This window comes from Trematomus bernacchii, unplaced genomic scaffold, assembly GCF_902827165.1.
Source record: "Trematomus bernacchii unplaced genomic scaffold, fTreBer1.1, whole genome shotgun sequence".
Lineage (NCBI taxonomy): Eukaryota > Metazoa > Chordata > Actinopteri > Perciformes > Nototheniidae > Trematomus > Trematomus bernacchii.
This window is the reverse complement of record NW_022987648.1, coordinates 18,237,016-18,258,869: the sequence shown is the minus strand read 5'-3', so window position 1 is coordinate 18,258,869 and position 21,854 is coordinate 18,237,016. Positions and strand designations below refer to the sequence as shown.

The following is a 21,854-nucleotide window of genomic DNA, read 5'->3' as shown; positions in this document are numbered from 1 at the left end:
ACAAAATAATTCCATTAGGGCACCTAACATGCTCATTATTTAGAGACACAGAGTAATGGCTTTACTAAAATGTGGTTGTGGATAATAATAGTAAAGAAACAACATACCTGGTGCTTTAGAAAGACAGCTTGCATTCTTCGTATCTCCTTATCCTTTAAGATTAAAGTCAATCAGAAACTAGATTTAAGATTCTTGTATGTCACACACAGGAAATATACTGTAGAGAATGACGTGTTCACACTGCAGAGCAAAGGTAGAGAATATATCAAAACAAAACAAAACAGGACTATAATCATAATTTGTCAATTAGACTCAAATTGATTAGATTAGATTACTTTATTGTCATTACATAATGCAAGCAGAGTGTAACGAAATTAGGAGGGTCTAACCAGAGTGCAAACAGTCAGTTATATACACATCTATCAGCAGTCTGTACAAAATAAATGATACAAATAAAGGTAAATGGATGTAAAATGTATAAATAAAAAGACTATAATCACAGTTTGTCATTGACACTCACCTTGGTTCGCCTCTCAGCCTCCATCATTTTGGCATTGACTGCTTGTTCTTTCCTCTTTCTTTTTGCCTGTAAAACAGGTTGTAAAAGGTAATGCTAAGGAAGTAATAGACTCACTAAAACAAACAGTAGAGCACACTGACCACAGGAAATGTTATTTTATAAATAGACATTTGATTGAGACATAAAACTCTAATTACTGAAAATCTAATTGAGATACTTTTCATAATTAAAAAATGAAGTGAAAAAAATAAAGCAACAATAAAATTATCTCTAATATAATAAACATACATCTGGTTTAAAAGAAAAAACGATTAGTTAAGTGTTGCACTTGATGTTATGTATTCCACAAAGAAAAAGCTAAATAGAGCCAGCGGCTTACTGATAAAGTTACATCTAACATATTGAAACAACATATTAAGCAATGAGATGATTATTTCCCCCCATTAACATTGAAAGACAAAATGGCTGCAGTTATTATGAAACACCAGCAGGCAGAGAGAATAAATTAAGCTACATTTCTATCAGTAATTATAGCCACAACCAAATCCTGTTAAGAGCTGCTTGCCAAGCGTGTCAACTGAAATTTGATTTATAAAAGCTAAAATACTTTACAGCCTCTATTAGTGAGAGAATGCAAAATAGGTGTTTCACCTAGCCATGGTAAACTCTGAGCCACCTCTTACTTAATGAAATACTGTCGGGTTTTTTTTTTTTTTTTTTAATAAGCTCCATCACGGTCTGAAGAGATTTTCATATTCAATGGCACTTTTGCAGAAAACCAATTAGGCATTAGTCACATGTACTCACTAGATGTGACTTAAAGTGGGAGCACATAATTTAGGAATAGCCTTTGGTTGGGTTTTAAAAAAAATCCTATCAACAGCAGAAAGGAAGTGTTTTAGAATGTTTCTGCAATAACTTTTAGGACGAACCTCGAGAATTTGCTGTGCACGGACTTCTTTCTCCATACGAATTTGCTGAATGCGCTTGATCTTCTCCTGGTAAAAGGATGAGGGCAAGATCAAATGAATTAACTGTTAAGTCATGCATGTTATAGAGTGTGGGGTGGGGGGGGGGGGGGGGGGGGGGGGGGGTGAAGAAGTACAGTGGGTCTATGGAGAAGGTGCAGGATTTAAAGGATAGCATCTTCTTTGTAGAAATTTGAAAGCAATTCAACAGAAAAGTCCTTACTTGCTGTTTTACCAACTTCATCTGCTCCCTCTTCTTCCTCCTCTCCTCGGCAGCCATTATTGCTGAAACACAAAAAAAATCAGGCTTGCACACGGCGTCATGATGCAGTTAGAGAAGAGTGAGATTAGAGGAGCTGTTTACCTTGTTGCCTCCTCGCCTCTTTGACTGCTTGTGCCATGGCCTGCTTCTCAAGTTTCCTCATCATTTTAATCTGAGCTGCCTGTCGAGCTATTTCTGCAACATGATGCAATAAGTTACTGAGATCACAAGCATCATTAGAAACAAAAAGGTGACCCACAGATCTTTTTACAGTCCTTAAATCTCTTTTTGTGTGTATTTCAAATTCAAAGTAGCTGGCCCTTCTGTGATTATAGAAAGAACCTATTCTTGAGGAGCAACTGATGGCCTTTTACAAATGGTTCTGCAAAGGTCTTGTGATATATTGGTATTGACGTAACCATGATACTTATGAAAATGAAATAGATATCATATTAATAACATACATATGAAGATATAACAGTGATTATTTAAATCATCAATCATTTTACTTTTATACAGTATTCTTACAGTCTCTCTCTTCATCCCTTTATTCAATTTTGATTGCATTTCAGCAAAATTGAATTTGCCGAAAAAGAAATAAAATTCCCAACAAACAAAGTTAATGACTCCTTTGACTGATAGCACATTCATTATTTTCTATTATATATTTGTTTTCAAATTTTCCAGCGGGAAATATAATTAAGTGTTAATTTAATCATCAATCATTCAATTATCCCACAAAGATAAATGTCAAAACAACTGATAAAATACATAGGCAGCAGTTGATGGTGTTTAGTGGTTAATTTTCCACTAGACTAGGTGTCTGACGCTCCAAAAGTGAACTGACCTTGAGCCTCCAGTTTACGCAGCAGCTTTGTATCACTGACATCTTGGAAGCTATTTTCCCCAACATTCAGAGGGTAGGGTTTCCACTGCCTGGCTGCGGGGCCGTCACCTAGCGACCGTCGCTCAGACTGAGGGCAGCGGCTGCGCCTCCCATCCATCGCTATGATACTGGGAGCGACCTCTTCCTCTGCCAGCAAGAACCACTGCAGACCCTGGGTCATCAGATGGAGAAGACAGACAGATTAGGACAAATATAGAAACAAAATAAATTGCTTATCTACTTATTGATTTAATGTATGGATTTTTATATAGAAGCATAACTACTTAAAGCTACAGTAAAGCTGTGTAGGGAGTAAACAACATGCCTCAGAATGCATGTTTTGTGCTTTTCCTGTATGGAAACTAATCTTTCTTAAAAGATATTTTGAAAAAACGTTTTCATTTGATGAACTATTTTATCAAAGTGTTTAATCTCTTTTAAGCTTTCAAAACAAAGATGTGCAGGATCTGTTAGGCTGTTAAATCAATAACAAATAGTAGCTTTAACGTGCACATTGGACACATGGCAAAACTATTACACTGAAATGTATATGAGAATAATTTAAGATGTAAAAGTAAAACAATATAAAAACAATTTCATAATGCATGTTGACATCCGACAGTGATTAATCACAAATAAGAAGTAGTAACATTTACCTCTTGTCCTTCTCTGGCTTCATAGAAGTCACCAACTTTAATTTTTGTACTGAAGCTAAAATTATCCCGCGAGATTTCAGTTATTCCATTCCGGAGTAAGTACTGCAGACAAAAGAATAATACATATGAATTAAAGTAATTAAGTGTATCCATTTAAATCAGTCAGTCACCACACACTTCATCATGTCTAACCTGAGGGCAATTACATAATGCTAAAAGAATGCAGTGAGCAATGTGTAAACCTTGAAGGCTTTACATCTATTAGCCAATTTACCAAAAAAGAATGAAGCTACACAATGTAGAGTTACCTTCATTATATCAGGGTACTGACGCAGCTTCTTCCCACATGGTGCAAAGTAAGCCACCTCTCCCTGCAGACGACCTGCCACAGTCCTGATTCTGGTCTCTCTCTGCCACCTGAGAAACAAAAACGTAAAAAAGAAACTAAATCACACTGAACGTGGTATCATTTACATGGAAAGATGGCGCCGGTGAAGATGGCTGCCGTGTCTTTGGCTCCTCTCCAAATCTTTTTATCGTTATATTTCAGTGTTTGTTTACATTTCGTTGTGTGCTTTTATATACTTGCATATCAAAACATTCTCTTGCACTAGTGTATCTGTTTTATATGTTTTATGTCCTATATATATTCATGTTGCACTGTTGGAGGTGCCTGTGACTTCAGTTTTTCATTGCCATATCTACACTGTAGCTAATGTGCACATGACAATAAAGCCTTGAATTGAATCGAATTGATTTGTTATATCCTCTGTGCAGCTGTATTCCAACCTCATCAATATATATACACATCAATTAAAGCTTGTTTCTCCCACATAAGTTCCCTCTAATAACATTGTAGGGTCAATGTTGTCACAACAGCAAACAAGGAGATAAGCTATGTAAATGCCGCCTGTACAGTGGAGTCGTCTGTGGCCTTGTCGTCCTCTGACCCTTTGTTAATCACACTCCTAAATGGCCAGGTGCCAACTCGGGCTACCCCTCAGTTCCCATGAGCTCCGCTGGAGAGCAGCCATGGCTTTCACACAGGACGTACAGGCTGCTATCCCACACAGAGCAGGGGCTGACATACAGTCTGATGGCCTCTGTTTCCTGCGAACACGCTGATGAAAAACATCCCTAGAAGATGAAAGGCGCTCTGATCCAAGGCTGCACAATTTGTGGGCAGGGAGCTGCAAATGTTGCATGTCTGTGTTGAGGCTGGATGCAATTAACCCATTGATGCTGAAGTGCTGGGCCTCATTTCATTTCCTGCCTACTGTTCAAGACAAGTTTTTTTTAAAGGACTCTAAAAGGGAGGTAAGGGTTTTTTTGTTGTGGTCTTTTCATATTAAGCTCTTTGTGAAGACATCACTGTTCTTACATAAATAAATAAATAACTCTAGTGGTGCCTTTTAAGGTAAAATGTACAGTATTTACCCTGGGGAAATTGTCAAAGCATGATTAGCGCATTCTTGCCTGGTTTGATTTTCATAGTTACCCACTTTTATATGTCGATCTACCAAGACCACAGATAGAAATCGTGCTTTTAGTGCCTTGATAACAGCACTTGTTGAGAGAATGCTTTTTTTTCCATTTTCAATCTGGCGTGATTGTGTCATATTACATTTTCTTAATCCCAAATAAAGTTTCTAAAATTCACCGTCTGTTGTATGTGGCTAAGCCTGAGATATGATAACGTTAAACATTGATGATCACAAAGTTAGGATGACCGCAGGTAACCTTTTAGGAAAGGTCACTCGTCAGCCCACAGTGAGCTGACATTTTACTACAACACCAATTGCATAAACACAAACACTGCAGGAAGTATAACAGTGAAGCCGATTGGAACATGGTCAGACTGTCAAACCTTAAAGTTTGTCTTTTAATATGAAGTGCATGCACCAATATCTCACCCGAACTCAAGAGGCATCCGCAGAACTCTCTCATCCGTTACTCTCCTCCTTTTCCCTGATCCTAGAAAAACAGGGGAAATGACTCAGCGCTTTTCACACCTCCAGAGGGACTTTAGCAAATCAACAAACCTGCCAAGTTTACAGATATTTCCACAACACAAAACAAGGAGGGGGGGCCATTATCACAAAAAGGAGACCCTGTTGGACACATAAGAGAAGTGCTTATAAATGTTTCATTAAGATCAGCCAAAGTAATTCATGGCATATCACAGAGACAAGACTCTTCAAGTGCTATTAAATAGGAAAAAAAAGTTTCCATTAAGGCAAGGCAGAATCTCTGTTGATGGCGTACTATGCTCCATGACTCATCCAGTATCAGATATGTAAGCATTTGTCTGAGTTATTAAAGCAAAAGCACCTGGGGACCATCAAAATGATGACGCATCAGAGTTCTTCCAGAGAGCTTACTTAAACCTAGAACTATTGAGACGATCATGTATTGGTAATGGAAAGAACGTTTATGTTTTATTTTTCCACTGATGGTTGTATAATCTGTATAAGCAAAGTGAGTGCTGGCAAAATAAATACCATGCTGACTTCACTGATGATCTAACTTTGTTATCTGAGTGAGTAACACTTTCCTGAGGCCTGGATCACACATTTAAGTATCCAAGTGTTAGCTGAAGCGCTGTTATAGGCTGTGGACGAATTTGTTTTTTAAGCTACAACTTATTTGTTACCTGGCAGTGTGGCAAACGTGTAGGATGGCGATGGAGTGCCATGGTTACTCAGTGCTCCTGAGCTAGTGGAGGTGAGTAGGCTACTGGGTAAGCTAGGAGGCTTGATGATCTTCAGGTTAAGCAGTTTGCCGTTTGCCGAGAGCTTCGAGGAGGACTTGTGAGTAGACAAGGTCGCTTTGGTGAGTTTCAGGGGAGTCCCCTCTGCATCGCTGTCTGCTTCCGTCTCGCCGCGCTCCTTCACATCATCCTCTGAGCCATCAGAGTCGCTATCAAGATTGCTCTCCGACTCTGCAGGGATCCCAGCGTGACACAAGTAAACAGAGAGAGGGCAAGAATTATAACCTCATTAGCATTCTACTCACATCCAAACCCCTTCTTACATCTGCAAGAACATGTTGTCAATGGCATTCATTTATTCAATTAAGGAAAGGTCTGTTTAATCTTACCTGACAGGCTACTGCCAGAATCTTCATCCTCAACATCATCATCATCATCATCATCAAAGTCATCTCCTAAAGAGTCGTCCGAGTCCCTGCTGCTGTGGATATCAGACTCACTGCCTCTGACCAAGTCTGCAGGTGGACAGGAAGTGCTGCTTTTGGAGAGGCTCTTTCCTGGGAGGAACTTGGGAGTGTTAGACTTCCTCTGTCTGTGAACACCGCCGGGTGAGGCTGAAGATTTAGGGGTTGAATCTGAGCTGCCTGAGCTGCCGGTGGACAGGTTGATGGGCATGGGACAGGGAGGGCTGGTGGCTACTAGTGGGGGTTTGCTACAGGGGGTGCTGCTCTGGCTGCGGGGTTTAGTGATGAGGGCCAAAGGAGCATCTTGCACTGCGCCGTGGATCATCCCGTTAAGGTGGTGGCTCAGGAACAGATTGGTGTCATTGATGTGTGGGAGAGACATTAAGTGACTGCTCAACGTATCCGACGAATGTTTATGTTGAGTCAGCGATGATGAGGCTGAACTTTTGAGACGTTTATAGGAGTTCTGGCTCTTAGGTTGCAGAGACAATGCCTGCTTGATGGAATCCTTGGACTTCACGAGTAAAATGTAAAAGAAAAAGGAAAACAAAGGGAAAGAAAGAGAAAGTAATTACACAAACTGTCACTCACATTACATTACTGTGGGCTGTGAATGATGAAATGTAAGGTGCAATAAGAGGCAGGGACAATGAAGAGCAGTCTCATGCCTGTCAACCACAGGAAAGACAAAAAGGCTGCTGTGGAAAATGTTTTCAAATTATTTGGCTTAGTGCCATTGTGCGACTCTAGCTGTCATCTTGTATTTGTTGCCATTGTCATACTCAAAAAGAAAGCCTGTATTTAATGTACCACCATCATATGAATTAAAACACTCTTGTTACAGACTGTTATTGTCATTATTTTTGAAAAAGATGAAAAATAAAGTCCTTTAAAAAGAGACAGATTTCTCCTCTCCTGATAACAAACATCCCAAAGCGTAACAGAGCTAATTGCTTGTCAATTTTATGAAGTATTCCCAATAGAGCTAAATGCATTGTCCCTTCTCGTAGGACTACATGTAGTATAATAAAAGCCCTAAATGTGGCATGGATTCTGATAAAAATAACCTCAGCAATGTGAACAACAATATAACTCACCGTTTTTAATTTAAAACTTTGTAACAGTCTTTCATCTGGGACGTTTGCACTGCTCTCCGTCGTGCCATCAAGCAGCTGGGCATGATTCAGAGAGGGCATCAGAAATCTAGGTTTATGTCGAGGCTTTGAAGATAACAGAGTTGGTGGTCTGAGTAAAGAAAAGATGGAGAGAGGCTTTGGTGAGACACACAGAGACAGAGGCTTCGACAGAAATGAGGTAAGAGAATATAAGTGAGTAGGTGAGTTAGAGAGGGAGAAGGTTGGGTGAGGACCTGGAGGGCAGAGGTGAGGCCTCCCTGTGGGATGGTGCCAGGGGACCGTTGCCGCCTGCCAACCCTGTGGCCTGGATAACGCTGATGTGCTGCTGGCCTTCCTCCTCCGCAGTCCTGGAGCTGTGGAGGAACAGCGCTGCAGACTGTGACAGGCCAGCGGGATGAAGAGAGGACTGCAGGTGGTACGGGGAAGTCAAGGGAACAGTGTCACCATGTCTGTCTCCAGTTGGATCCCCGTCAGCAGAGTGAGGTCTCTTCTTTTTACCCTCAGAAATGTTCTGTGTCAGCCGCTGAGTAGGAGGATGAGGAAAAGACAGCATGTCATGTCAGCTCCTACTGGGAGAGCCTCACAGTGGCAGTTCTGTCAGCTAGCACATACATCCAGTCTGCCGCCCACCACCATGGCTGCTTCTAACAATCCAACTAACATTTACTGAATAGAGAGCAAATGGTCAGACACAAAGCCTAGACAAATAAATTATTTACCATTGAATTACCTTACATTTTTCAAAAAGCAACAAGGAAAATCATTGTCAAGCTTTTTAAAAATGTTATTACTCACCTTGACTTTTCTTTCAACTTGAATGTATTTTTCTGAATCAAAGTCCTCACTGTCATTGCTCTGATCATCTTCATCTTCATCAATATCCTCCTCTTCCTCCATGTCGTCGGGATCACTGCTGCTCTCCTCACCATCGCTGGAGGAGCAATCTGACAATGATCCCGATTGGCTGCCACTCATGCTGGAGCTCTCTAGTGGTCTTTTGTTGGGTTTCTAAAATCGTAATAAAAGTCCACATTTTTTAATCAAGTTAAATGAGAGAAAGGGTGCCAGGAACAAAAGGATGGTGAACAACAGAACAGTTAGGGAGTTTTCATGCAGCGTATTATACTCAAGTGCTTGAGCAAAAACAGTGTTAACCTTGTCTTTTGTTTTCAGGGTGATCTTCTGCTGCAGCTGGCCCAACTCCTGGTTGCTCTTTTGAATCCGACTATTGTTGGCTTTAGTTTTTCCCGAGTTTCCCTTTGTTGGTAATGAACTGGTGTTCCCAGCAGAGTTCTCGCTTGGAGAGGAAGTGCTTCTACCATTCGCTGCTCCATTAACGCCTACAGAAACACACATTGTGCATTTTGTTAGATGGATATTCATGAGAACAAGCGAGACAATAGGTCTCATAATTGATGGAATCTTTTTATTTTAGAGTGCATTACTTTTAACTATTATGTATGACCCATTGCAGGAGCTAGATTTTTTTTTTTTTTTTTACCTGAGGTACGTGACTGCAAGAGAATTTGATTGTGGCTTTTGAAGGCTGATGCAAATACAGGATGCAGACCCAGAAGAGGAGGAAAGAAGGCTGCTGGTCCTATGGTTTGTGTCTCAGAGTGCCGCCACCAGTCTGGAGTGGGGGAGCAAAAATACCATACACAGTTAGCCACAAATAGCTACCTGTTCAACCTGTCAACAGCACAAATCACTAAGTAGAGTAACTAGTAGTTATGGGTATAGTTATAGTTTTGCATTGGTAACAAGGGCATTCCAATGACTGTGATTTGTTCTCTTTTGGCTAGTTACTACTAGACACTTCACAGCTGCAACCGTTTCTCAAGAGTAGCATTCTTCTGAAACGCCATCTGCTATCTTCAACCTCCATTTGCTTTGTGCTGAGTGTCAGGATATCACGTTTAAAAGCTTGCAATCCGATACCATCGAGAATTTCTTTGATCCTTTTTTACATTAAAGTATGTATATCTCAATCTTTTATTGGTGTTGCTGTGGTGTTTCCTCATTGCATTGCCTACCTGGAAATGCACCAAACTGTGAGTGAGCAGCCAGGGCAGACAAACCCAGACTGCCGAGGCCTCCGAACTCAGAGCGACCTGAACTGGACGTGAAGAGCCCGAAAGCTGGATGGCTGACCAAAGGAAAACCATTGGAGCTGCCAGACATACTTAAACGCTCTTCTCCGGCGACCCGGAGCAGATTTCCTGCAGAACAAAAAGGACACAGTTCAAACACTCATTAAAATATAATCTATTGATTTACATATCTATCATTCGGGTATTCTCACTATCTACAAAGGCCAAAGAGGTCCAAAAAGCATGTCAGAATGAGTGGGCAGATATACAAATAATGTTTTACTGTTGTTAAGATTGCAATAAAGTCTTTGGATATGGGACATTTGGCCTTGGCAAATGTCTGCATCCTCCCGAGAGCCCTCGTAGTTCTAAGAGTCTGCAAATGTTTCAGCCTTGGCTTCATAGAAAATACTCCTGCTCTACTGGAACTGTGACATCAATCACCAATTCTTTAAACTAACCAGGTTATGCTTTTTCTTGGGTGACAAAATGGAATTAGACGTGTAGTGCTGAATAACCATGTTTTTTAGAAACAGTATACACTCACCCAGTTGGAGCAATTACAAAGCGTTTGAGAGGTTGAAAGCTTGAGTATAATCCTATGCGTTACCATCGCTGGTTTGTGATACAATTCCCAACAAGGTATAAGAAATCTCTTGAAAGTACTCCATTCCCTCGATAATCATAGGAACGATGTGACTACACAGGTGCCAATGTGTTTTCAGTATTTAGTGTTCAGTCCAAACTAAATTATCTAGGAAATTTCTGTGCACGTTTGGTGTGGGGGTATGAAAATGAATAATTTATGAGAACGTCTCAAATGTGTTCTCCTTTGTGATAGCACGACAAAAAAAAACACTACTTTTTGGGGCATCTTATCATGAAGGAAAAAAAAATAATCACAAACCACAGTATGTAAATTTGCACATTATTTTGTGGTCAGGGGTAATCTGACAGCTTATGCATCACCGCTTCTCGATGCATAATGGCTCTGACCACAATTAGTATTCAGAGAAAACAAGAGGATGTTGGCGGCTGCATGCACACTGTGAGGCTGACAGACATGTCAAATCACACGGGATAAACTGGAGCTAAAGGTTGTCAAAAGATATTCACAAGGGTGTACAAAGCCTTTTAATTGTGGACATTCATTAATTCAACAGCCTTTCCATTCCTATCAAAATTGTCTGTAACATGTAAAGACTGGGAGGGTGACTTAAGCCCCCCTTTTGTTGCACAATTTTAATTCAATGTTTCCCACAAAATCTACTTGGCCGTCTCCTCTAAATAGATTTGCTTCTTCTTAATGAATATTTCTTTTAAAAGTATGTGTGGAAGTGTGGTTATAAAGTGCATACTGATTTTAAAGTCAGTCGGAATGGTGCATTCATTTACATTCATTAATAGCTTGTGACTTTAATGCTGTTTTTTTTTTATGGGTGACTACTAATGCAGTTTGCACACACGAACCTACCTAGAATAAATCAACCTTCTTCAATATCAGTCCGAATGATACAATATATCCACTTGAAACTAAAAAACGAATCTTAACGATTCACTTTGAGGCTTTTTTTGCACATCTAAGTAGTGGGTACATACCACAGCTGGTGAGCGGGGAGCTGCCCGCGGGGCTGGGGGCCGGGCTAAACTTTGTGGAGGGGGTCTGGGGTGGAGCAGGGGAGGAGCTGGCTGAAGAGGAGGCCATGTGGAGGGAGGACAGGGCTGAAGATGGGGAGGCCAGCCGCTCTCCAAACTCCATATCTGTCAAACACAATCCATCCAACACTTAGAGATGCATGAGGAGAAAAGACACACCCCACTGAGACTTAGTTTCTCTCCGACACACATCTGGATTACTTCTCAATGTGTATGAGTCCTTTGAGGCTGATCATTTATTGGTCTTTTTTAATGACTTTGAGAGGTATTGTTTTGTGATGGTATGATTAGGGACAAAATGATTTGTCGACTAAACAATCAACCGAAAACTATTTTTCATTCAAAGATATTTACAGTCAAGTAGAAATCCCTATGCTGCCGAGAGGTTATTTAATGTTATGATGTGCTTATTTCTCTGTTCAATTTTAAGACGTCACCATCCAACTTGTTATTGAGTAAATGGTCAATCAATTAATTGTAAAATGAAATAATCAACAATAACCTTTAGTTACAGCCCTGGATAAATTAATACTGTGTTATCGTTTCATTTCTTGTTATTTGGAGGTTTCCTCGTAGATATTTAAAGAGTTTTCTTGAATTATTCTTAGTTCATTATAATACAAATCAACATAAAGATTTAATATGGGATTCAGTTGCATTTATATGCAGGATTATATAGTTTAAAGTGACAGACTCTCACACCCACAACAAATCTAATCCACCACATTCACAGACACACAGACGCAGAACAGTGAAGTGCACAAGGTGCTGTGACTGCTTGGTCATATCAAAGAACTTCACAGCCCTTTCATGTAAAACTGTCTAATGAAGCAGGCAGCCTATCTTCAGTGTCCCAGGAACACATTTTCTTTATCCTTCCACAATCTTTACATCAAGTCCATACTGATGAACAAACAAGAGCTGTAATCACAGTCTGCGCCATTTTCTCTGATGACTCTCAGACCACTGTTGTTCTGCCCATCGTCCAAATCACGCCACAGAGAGAGTACTACTGTGCTCCTTAATCAGCCCCACATTTCCTGGATGTTCCATTATTTATGCCACTTCACATCCCCCTGATCACAAAAGCCCACATCTAAAATCCTCCTTAACCCACGTTCCCAGATTGTGTTTTACAGCCTGCCTTTGTTATGGTATTGAACATTACACCAACACTTTCTAGATCTCCCTGGTGATTCTCCCCTGCACAAGAAAAAACAGTAGCAGCTGATTAATTTGAGGAGACAAAGCTACCGTCTGAATATCAAGTATCATCCCTCACCAGGAACAGCCCTGATGAGACGTAAATGACATGAAAGCTGCAGCCATGCTTCGCTGGAAAGGCCACTGATTCCTGCCGTAGTGTGAGTGGGGTTTTGTGCAGAGAAAAGAACAAAGGTGCTTTCATATTTATAAGGGTACATTAAAAAAGAAAAAGAGAAAAAATGAAACATTTGGTGTCAATTTGACATTGCACCATCACGCTTCACCTGTCATTCAAAGATGTCCACTATGCTAATGGTCCACTCAAAAACCTTTTTCTGTGAATCACTTACAGTATGAATCTGTTTTAATTGAATTAAACATTTAACAAAGTGGCAATCATTTTGGAAGGATTAAAGCATAAATGGTGTCACGAATAGATTCTGCACACTACATTTTTTGGCCCTAATGTTAATTGACATATTCATTTTACAACATTATGTGCAGATATGATCTTCTAGAATTGTTTCTTTAAAATACTGCATATTTAAATATGAGACCTGTATAATGATTAAGGTTGTCTTTCCTTTGTTAATGTAAAAATCAGATCTATAGTTGATTAATAAGTCAAATCGCAAATAAAAAAAAAATATATGAGCAAACCACAATGGATGGGAAATAATGTTTTACAGCATTTACAAAGCTGATATTACCGGAACTTAGCAAATCTGGGTGTTTTATAATCTAATTACCATTTCAATTGTATTTAATGAATGTATGTAAACCATCTCGAGCTAATGTACGCATGTGAGGTGAAGATAAACAGTGCATACATCCGGGAGGATACACTTCTTAGAAAAGCATGTATACGCTAATAGCAGAGGCTGAAACACCAGATAGGATTTACAGAACAAATGACTCTTGATTGAATCATTTCACATATATGAAGCATGCTGCAGCTTCTCTGGAAAGAACAGAATGAGATTCTAATGAGACAAAGCGCAAAATGCAATCAATCTTTTTATTGTAAGCTTCTATAACTTTGTAAATACGCCAACAAATAATATGATTAAAGCAAGACACTATGCAAGGGTTGTGATACAAACTTCGCATCAGCCTGAATCCTCGTCTCTGGGCCCAGATTCACATTTCTTTCATGGTAGATTTGATATTTTTCTGTGTATAAATTGCTATAATGCAATCGTTTTTCTTGACATTTTGTGTACACAAACTGGCGTGTATAATAAAGTTAGGTGAATAAAAAAAATATATATATGTTAACAGGCAAAACTAGCCTGTACCCCAAAATGTTGGACCGGATACAGAAATGGCTATACATAAATCATAGAGTGGGGCTTAATGCATATAAAGTGAGCAAAGTGTTTTTTTAAAAACTTTTTTCCATTGTCTACAATTACCTGTGTTTTATTTGGACCTTTAAAACAAAAGCCCAGCATCCTCTTTCATTTGGTCCCTCGCTGAACTGGCTCTTATTGTTAAACGCATCATATAAAATGAAAGCTTTCAGTTAGTTGTTCAGTGGTGTATTATCTTAAATTAATAATTTGACGTTCCAGAAATTATGATTTGCTCATAAGGTCTTTAATTAAGAATTATTTTAATCTGCAGATAATTTTGTCAATTAATGGTTTATCATTTAATCTACTTATCGTTGCCCACCTACTTATCATAAAGCCTGGAATCGGGGTGTAACAGCTAGCCTGGCTCTGTGAGAAAATGTGCACACTAGCATGCAGACTGTGTCTAACCAAAAGGATTAACAAACCAGGCAACTTTGTTAATTAGAGAGCTTTAAATGGTTCTGGTAGACGGATTTTATTACGTATTGACAGAGCCAGGCTAGCTGTTTCTAAAGAGTCTTTCTCATAATGTAAATGGATGTATTTCCTGTCTGTGTATTTACTCTTTCCTGTTAAGTATTTGTGTGTGTGTGATGGAGCTGTGGATATTTCCACACAAAGTGTTATTAGGTTTTGGGTACAAGAAGCTTAGGCATTTGTTTTCTGTTGTGTGTTCCTCCTTGTCCATGTTATCTTCTTGCAAAATAACAGATGGCTGATGGTAACAATGATAATCCAGTAACAGAGTCATCAGCATGGATCAGCAGTATTCTGACTGCAAACACAGTGTCTTTACAGCTAATGGATGCAAGAGAAACAGGCAGTGTCTAAGACAGAGAGATGCACAACTCAAAATCTGTTCTCTGACGATCTGTGATGAACTGACTGAAGATTTCATTTTCTTTAAATATGTCAGGTTCTGACTGTAATTGCCATGCATGCTGGGTGGCCAATAATTAGCATTACATCACAATGCTAAATCCACCTCCCCCATCCTCCTCAGACATGAACATCTTTCTGATTGATTCTATAAATGATGGTTTTGAAACCAACTTCAGACTCCCAAGCCTCACAAATCCCTGCTGGTGTCCATCATCCCACTAAACTATCCCTTCTGCTACAATGGGAAAAATAGCAATGCCACTCACTGCCTGGCCCTCAGTGATTTTCTAGCTGGTTGGAAATAGAAGGATGTAAAAAGCAGAGGGACTAAAACCTTCCCAGTGGATGACATCACTAAAGCACATTTATAAAAGCCATTCACCCACTTGCCGTTCTCTCTTTAAGGTCACCCAGCAGACCAGCTTAAAGTCAATTATTTGTGAAGGCTCCCCCCCCCCCATCCTATTTGTGTACGCGCAAGACGTGCAGGATGAGAGCTCACTGTGGGGCAGGCTTTTATGGTCCACGAATGACAGAAAATGGAGTTAGTTAGGTGGCAGTACACAGTAGGTGGAATGGTACACCCACAGTTAGACTAGGGTACCATGGTCATAGATGTAGGGCTATGAGTTTCCATCAGTGCTTCATTCTGCCCAGGTCTTCTTCATGACATGTTATTGTCCCTGGCCCTGACACCTTCACTACCTGGGAAGTGATGAAGTGTTCAGTCTGACCCATCCCACCAGCTGAGGAAGGGAACTGCAGACTGACCTGCATCAGAGACAACACTGCAGTAACACACAGCATTACTCAGAGAGGAAAAAGGGGAGTTTGAAGGCCAACTAATGCCTTTTACATTGAATGATGGAAGGGGATTTATGTAACTTTAAAAATAATTTTCTTTTTTTGTTTCTATGGAAGTACTTTTAGACAAACTTTCTGCAAAAAGGTCAAAGGAAACGGATATTTAACAAGGTGAGACTACATCATTTTTAAAAAAGGCACATGATTGCATACTAGCATAAACAGAAAATATGTGTCTGCTTTCTATAACATTATAAACTTAAATGTCTTCTTTATTTGATGATGTTCCTACACATACTGTAGGAACACATCGGCTTTAGATCGAAGGCGTTCAAGTACTGTACACTAAGCATGCTGTCATGAGAACAGAGCAGAGTGATTATAAAGGAAAACATGGCATTACTAAACAATCAATACTCTGCATCAAGGGCTGATTTACCATTCATCTCATGTTTGTTCTCAGCAGCGAGGGCCCCTTTTTTTTTTTTATGAGCATGCTGGGAGAAAAAAGAAACCATCTGCTTTCCAGAGGTTGTGTTCATGAGTGCACGTAAAGAATGGCTGTCATCAAGGAGGAAAGGGTCAGATGAATCTACTGAATGTTGGTTGTAAATAAGAAATCTATGAAGCAACTGACTATTACTTTTGGGTGGTTGATGGCAGAGACTGGCGAGCCTATAGGATGCTCTATGACACTGATACAGTCCTAGTGTCAGCTAATGTGATCAATAGCAAAGCCTAGCCTAGTGTTACTAAACACTTTTAAAACACCATCTATTCACTGATTTACCTGTCTCAGCCAAAGTCTTTTATGCGTCATTGTAATCACATCTTTGACCTCCTATGCAAGAACGCACACGTGCCAATAGCCGCGCATAGAGCCTTACCTGCGCTTGTACTGCCAGGATAATAATCATTTTTTGCTCTTGAGAATTACCAGCAAAACACAAAGCGTAGGCATTCTGTTATCATCATTCTTCCAGGCTCATCCATCTTTTTAGGGAGACCTTCACGGCAAAAAACGAATTTGTGTTTGCATCGACCGCTTCAAACAAGTATTGAAAGCTACCAGGAATATAGTGAGTGGAAAGGCTGGTAGTTAAGGAGGAAAATGGACTCTGATGAATGGGGTGAGGCTTCAGTATGACAAATGTTTCAAGAAATGCATTTGTCCTTCACAGTAGTGTTGGCACAGTTTGCCGTTTGCATGTGGATCATTTTCATGAGGAGTGATCTGGGGGTGGGAGTCCCACATGTTCTGCACAGACTGACATCCATCATGAACACATTCCTAGAGCTCCTGCCTACTGCTGCCCCATCGGCAGCGAGCATTAGCCATAAATTGTGTAGCTCAGCCTCCAGTTTTAATTAGACACATACAGAGAAGGAGGAAGAGAGGGGGTAGAGAGAGTGAAAAGGACAAGTAATTTCATGCATATCCCAATCAGCTGCTATTAATCTGTTGTTGTTGGCTGAGAAAATGCAGGTGGTACAGGGGGAATGGAATCCCCTGGATGTGATTTTCATTGTTAATGCGTTGCTATAGCAGTATATTTTCCAATAGAATGCAACGCTCAATATACGTGGCATAAATTATATAAATGAACCATAACTGAGGGCTATGGTATACCTGGTAATAGCTTTACACACAGTCAGTTTCCTTGTATTAGCAATGAAGGACGCGGCAAGGCAAGCAGATACTTACAGATAATCACACGTACACCATATTATCACCGCACATTACAACTATCCAACAAACCCTCCTTGTTTACTCCTGCATTACTGGTCACCATTGTTGAAAGCATCTTTTTGGACCAAAGATTATGTCCATGCTGATGTTCCATTGTTTAATAAATAAAAGGTATTTCTAGTGTAGAATTCTTGCACACTTTCATAACAATGATTAGAATGAACTGGAGAGAAGCAAAAAAAAAAGGTTTCTGCTTTTTGGTGGGAACAATGTGCACTTGACTTTAAAATAGTATACAAAGAGAAGGCAAAATGCTTTAGCGTTGGTTTCCTTTGCCATTTCAGTCATTCTCTTTAGATGAATGAAAACCTTGGCTATTTAAAAACACACTGATAAGAACCATAGTTATGTGTGTGTTAACTTAGTAGTGAACACTTGTTTTTTTCAAATACTTCCTGACACAAACAAAGTGTTCATGTGTATGATAAAATGTCAAATTCAGGAAAACATTGGTCGCATTTTGCAGTTGGTAGTGTGACTGAAAATGTTATACAAATGCAGCAGGTGAATAGGTCAGCTCATGGTTATTGGGTTGTGAAAGATGTGTTTTTCATGTAAACAAGAAAAACAGCCTAAAATCAGGTACAAGCATCTGACAGGAAACATAGCTACAAATTAAACACCAAGGTAGGGTGCAAAGGTTATCCGCAGCTAAATAACAAGCAGCAGAGCAAAGGACACCTTCTGCTATTTTAGATCCTTGTGACAACAAGAGTGTTGCTTATTTTCTTGTTAGCCAGTTGTCTAACCCAGCACTATTTGTTGTTTGTAGGCGGAAGGTGGGGTGGTTAAATCTGACGGCGTGATGTATCATGCCAGAGACAGTGAAGATGAAAAGTCCAAGGTTTTGTCAGTCTTGGAGGATAAACAATGCCATTCCAATAACACTCTAATGCTTTAGATGATCAAAAAGGAAATGTACAGGAAAACATGGGGCCTAACAGGGCTTTTAACCCATTTCTCCCCACTGTCAATGTCCAAGATGAAATAAAAGGCAGCCAGGATCAAGGCAAACATCCCTATCACGGCTCTTTCATTCCCGCCTCCTCTCTCTCACTCTCCAAAGAGCACAACATAAATCACATGGCAACCATAATGGGAAGTGGGACTGCGGTGTGCCAAATGAAGCAATAAAACAGATCCCGAGTGTCCCTTTCAAAGCATTAGTCACACAGTGTCCATATGTCCACTGCTTTATTGAAGCAAGGCAATGCTGGTTACATTGAAACAAACACCTGTGCACATGCTGAATGTCCTAAATGAAGGTCAATGATAGAGAAAGAACAGGAATATAAACCTCATAATTTGGCGCTGCACCCTTACAGCTAGATGTCTAAAAAACACTAAAGAAGAACACCGTTTTTGATAGCTGGACTCTTGCATCAGCCATCTAATGGAGACGCATAAGAACGGACACATCACATCTCTACAGCAGTCACTTTGATGTGGGCATCCATGGGACTATAATCCCATAACAGATTCTTGGAACAGAAAGAAACAAGAAGGGCCCTCAACACTCCAGACAGGAAGGAGCAGGCAATGATTAAGACAACACAGAGGAACATGAAACACTGACAGAAGAGACTTTCCAGCTTTCATACCTTCTACACTGTAGAAGAACAGAAACACTCTGTCGAGTCTACAGAGTGTTCTTCTGTAGTCAGTGACCCATCTTTGCCTACACTATTGTGTCTTTAGTGACAGTAAGCGTGGTAAGTGATGATTTCAACAATCTGCAAGTGTGTTGTGAGTAGGAAAGCTAAGCACCTCACAGGCTACTGTATTTTTCACCTTTGCTGTATGTCATTTAAACCCTCAAAATATCATTAGCAGTGTAAGTGGCAGCGATATAACTATAGCCTGTAGAAAAAGGAGGAAATGAAGTGAATACATTCAAAAAGGTGTACTTTATAGGTCACACCTCTAGACGAGCTGTCATTTGGAAGCCATTCACCATAATATAGAGACAATGAATTCATAAAAGGAGCACAATGCAACAACGTTTTCCCCACCACTGTGTACTGCAAAATGTATTTCATAGTTTCATTCAGTTCCATTGCTGACACTACCAATGATTTACTTTGAAACCATTGGCAGAGGAGTTGCAAAAACGTGCCTGTGATGAAGCCTGCTGCTACATTTCCTGTTACAGCAACACAAAAGGAGAACAATCAAAGGAAATAACCCTCGAAGAAAATGTACCGTTTAACCAGCTTCCCCATTTGGGACAAATATTATTATTATTTAAAGATGTCTTACTTATTATATGAATAATGACATTTTAGTTGGGCCAAATTAATATTTATTTTTGGCATTTGCTGCATATTTCAGGCTTTATAATTGTGATGCACATCAAACCGATATTACCGACTTCCCCACTTCATTCCATAATGCTCTGGCAAGTTGCTAGACAAGAGGCACGGACTGAATTTGGCACAGAGACAGTCCCTGTAGACACTGTGATGCTTCTAAGGTTATCAGGAAGTGTGAAAGGCAAATCTCTTACAGTGTTGCCATCCAGAATTAGTTGTTCTTGCCAAGATGCAACTTTATTTCATTTCATAAGAAATGGTCATAAAATGAAATGGGGCAAATCATTATTTTCATTTGTATAGGATAAAGCACAGGACAATGGCTTTGAGATGAGGAAGATAAAACAAATAAGTGCTCAAAAACACCTGAAATTCATAGGAGAGTTAATACAAAGCGCACACAGCTGTGGCTTCAATAGATGTGGGAGAGTCACTTGGGATACTCATCAGACTATTTTTATTTTGATGAATGTGTGGGGAAAATAACTAATTTCCTGTCTGCCATCTTCACAAAAAGAGCTGCTAAATGAATATTTCCATCACCTGCTGCCTAGCTCTACTTCAGACTCTGTTACTCTCCAGTAAAATGGAGTGCTATCAATGACTATATGAAAAAGGTACTGACACCACTAACCACTTAAAGTAACCATGATGATAGGTGGACCATAGCCGTGTTATATTATTATACTGGTATAGCTACAACCACGATCAAAACGTTGGGCTACCAATGCCTCATTTTTAAAAACAAAAATAATTGGAGGGGCTTCCCTGTTATTTGCAGACATCTTACCACTAACCTAATCTTTAGACCTACATTTTCAAATTAAACACACACTAGTGTTGGACTATATTTTTTAGAATGATATAATACAATTAGATGACAACACTTTTCCACGGAACTGATGAACCTTTTTGAATGCCAAAAAAAACTTTTGCTTCCAGTACTCAGGGTACTGAGGGAAGAAAAAGGCATCTAATGTAGTAACATTTTTGTTTTCAATAATTGTCTACAGCCTTGCCTTCAGGACAGTATGAGATAAGTCTTTTAGGCCAAACTGTCATGCATTATTTGAGTTAAATGGCCTCCACCTGTTAGTCCAACGAGCAGCAGAGCAGCAAATGTCCTTGATAATATTGTCACCGCAGGACAGTTTCTGAAAATGACCACACGGAGCCTTACTAATAGACGTTTTTTCACACAGTACCTGTTAGTGAAACTTGACAAGCACTGCTCTACTATTCTGAAAGCTATGAGCAGCCAGGCCTGAAAGAGGGGAGGGAGCTTAAGATGAACCTCCTCACAGATAGGAAAACAGCTTGCTTGTAAGGGGATGCTATTTTATTACTACGCTATCAAGTGATGATCTGAATTTTGCACCACTGAAATGTGAACCATGCTGTTAAGTATATGAATGGAGAAGTGGCTAATGCCCACAGGGAGGTGACTGGCCAACATGTACACGGCTAGCATGCTACAGTTTTTTCTTCCGCTTTGAACGAAATACCTAATTGACAGATTCCTGCCAGTTACCCATACAATTGATATACATATTTAGATTTATTGTAAACTAAACATGAATTCAATTTCACTTGTTTTAATCAAAATGATACACAACATTTTGGTTGTAAGAACAAAAAGATCTAAAAAATAATATTTGAAATAAATGAAGATCAACATGTTGTTCAACCATCAACATGATGAATATTCAGGATCTGCTTGAGAAGGCAACACTGTTAATGAAGGACACTACTCAAATCCAAACATTTCCTCCTGAATATTCAGGCTACGTGAATACAATATCCATTTTACTGCAGGGGGACAGTCAGTGCATAACAATGAGATCTGCTAATGAAATCAACATTCAAGCTGAAAAACATACATATTAAACTGGGGTCTCAATGTCATTTGCTTTTTGCATCGTTTGTTCCTTTTCAGCATTTTTCCCCGGGTTTATTAAATATATTCAATTTTGACTTAAACTTGTTTACAGCGAAAATGATTGACCGCATATCACAGTTGTATTCTGTGTGCCTGTGTTTTCTGTGTAATGAGAAGAGCAATTACCGAATTAACATTGTTTGCATAAACATTTTCACCTTAGCAAATGATCTATTTCGAGTGAGACAATGCTAATGAAACCCACTTGTTAATATATATCTGTACGCCCGAGGAATGTCTTCTATTAAAAAT

At 39.6% G+C, this 21,854-nt stretch overlaps 1 protein-coding gene across 5 annotated transcripts in view; it reads right to left on the bottom strand.

Annotated features, from left to right (window-relative positions):
- LOC117485761 (bromodomain adjacent to zinc finger domain protein 2B) overlaps positions 1 to 21,854 on the bottom strand; it is a 44,266-nt gene that overhangs the window by 11,409 nt on the left and 11,003 nt on the right. For 4 of the 5 annotated variants that reach the window (XM_034134447.1, XM_034134450.1, XM_034134451.1 and 1 more), the window contains exons 3-20: positions 11,295 to 11,456; positions 9,639 to 9,824; positions 9,104 to 9,235; positions 8,758 to 8,942; positions 8,398 to 8,610; positions 7,836 to 8,125; positions 7,564 to 7,711; positions 6,392 to 6,980; positions 5,946 to 6,233; positions 5,206 to 5,266; positions 3,601 to 3,709; positions 3,293 to 3,394; positions 2,598 to 2,808; positions 1,853 to 1,945; positions 1,712 to 1,773; positions 1,453 to 1,518; positions 521 to 586; positions 108 to 152 (exon numbers count right to left, since the gene is read on the bottom strand). In XM_034134447.1, the coding sequence (XP_033990338.1) occupies positions 108 to 152; positions 521 to 586; positions 1,453 to 1,518; positions 1,712 to 1,773; positions 1,853 to 1,945; positions 2,598 to 2,808; positions 3,293 to 3,394; positions 3,601 to 3,709; positions 5,206 to 5,266; positions 5,946 to 6,233; positions 6,392 to 6,980; positions 7,564 to 7,711; positions 7,836 to 8,125; positions 8,398 to 8,610; positions 8,758 to 8,942; positions 9,104 to 9,235; positions 9,639 to 9,824; positions 11,295 to 11,454 (3,006 nt within the window). In that variant the 5' untranslated portion in view covers positions 11,455 to 11,456. The remainder of the gene's footprint in view (positions 1 to 107; positions 153 to 520; positions 587 to 1,452; positions 1,519 to 1,711; positions 1,774 to 1,852; positions 1,946 to 2,597; positions 2,809 to 3,292; positions 3,395 to 3,600; positions 3,710 to 5,205; positions 5,267 to 5,945; positions 6,234 to 6,391; positions 6,981 to 7,563; positions 7,712 to 7,835; positions 8,126 to 8,397; positions 8,611 to 8,757; positions 8,943 to 9,103; positions 9,236 to 9,638; positions 9,825 to 11,294; positions 11,457 to 21,854) is intronic. The other variant, XM_034134453.1, reaches the window with a different exon arrangement.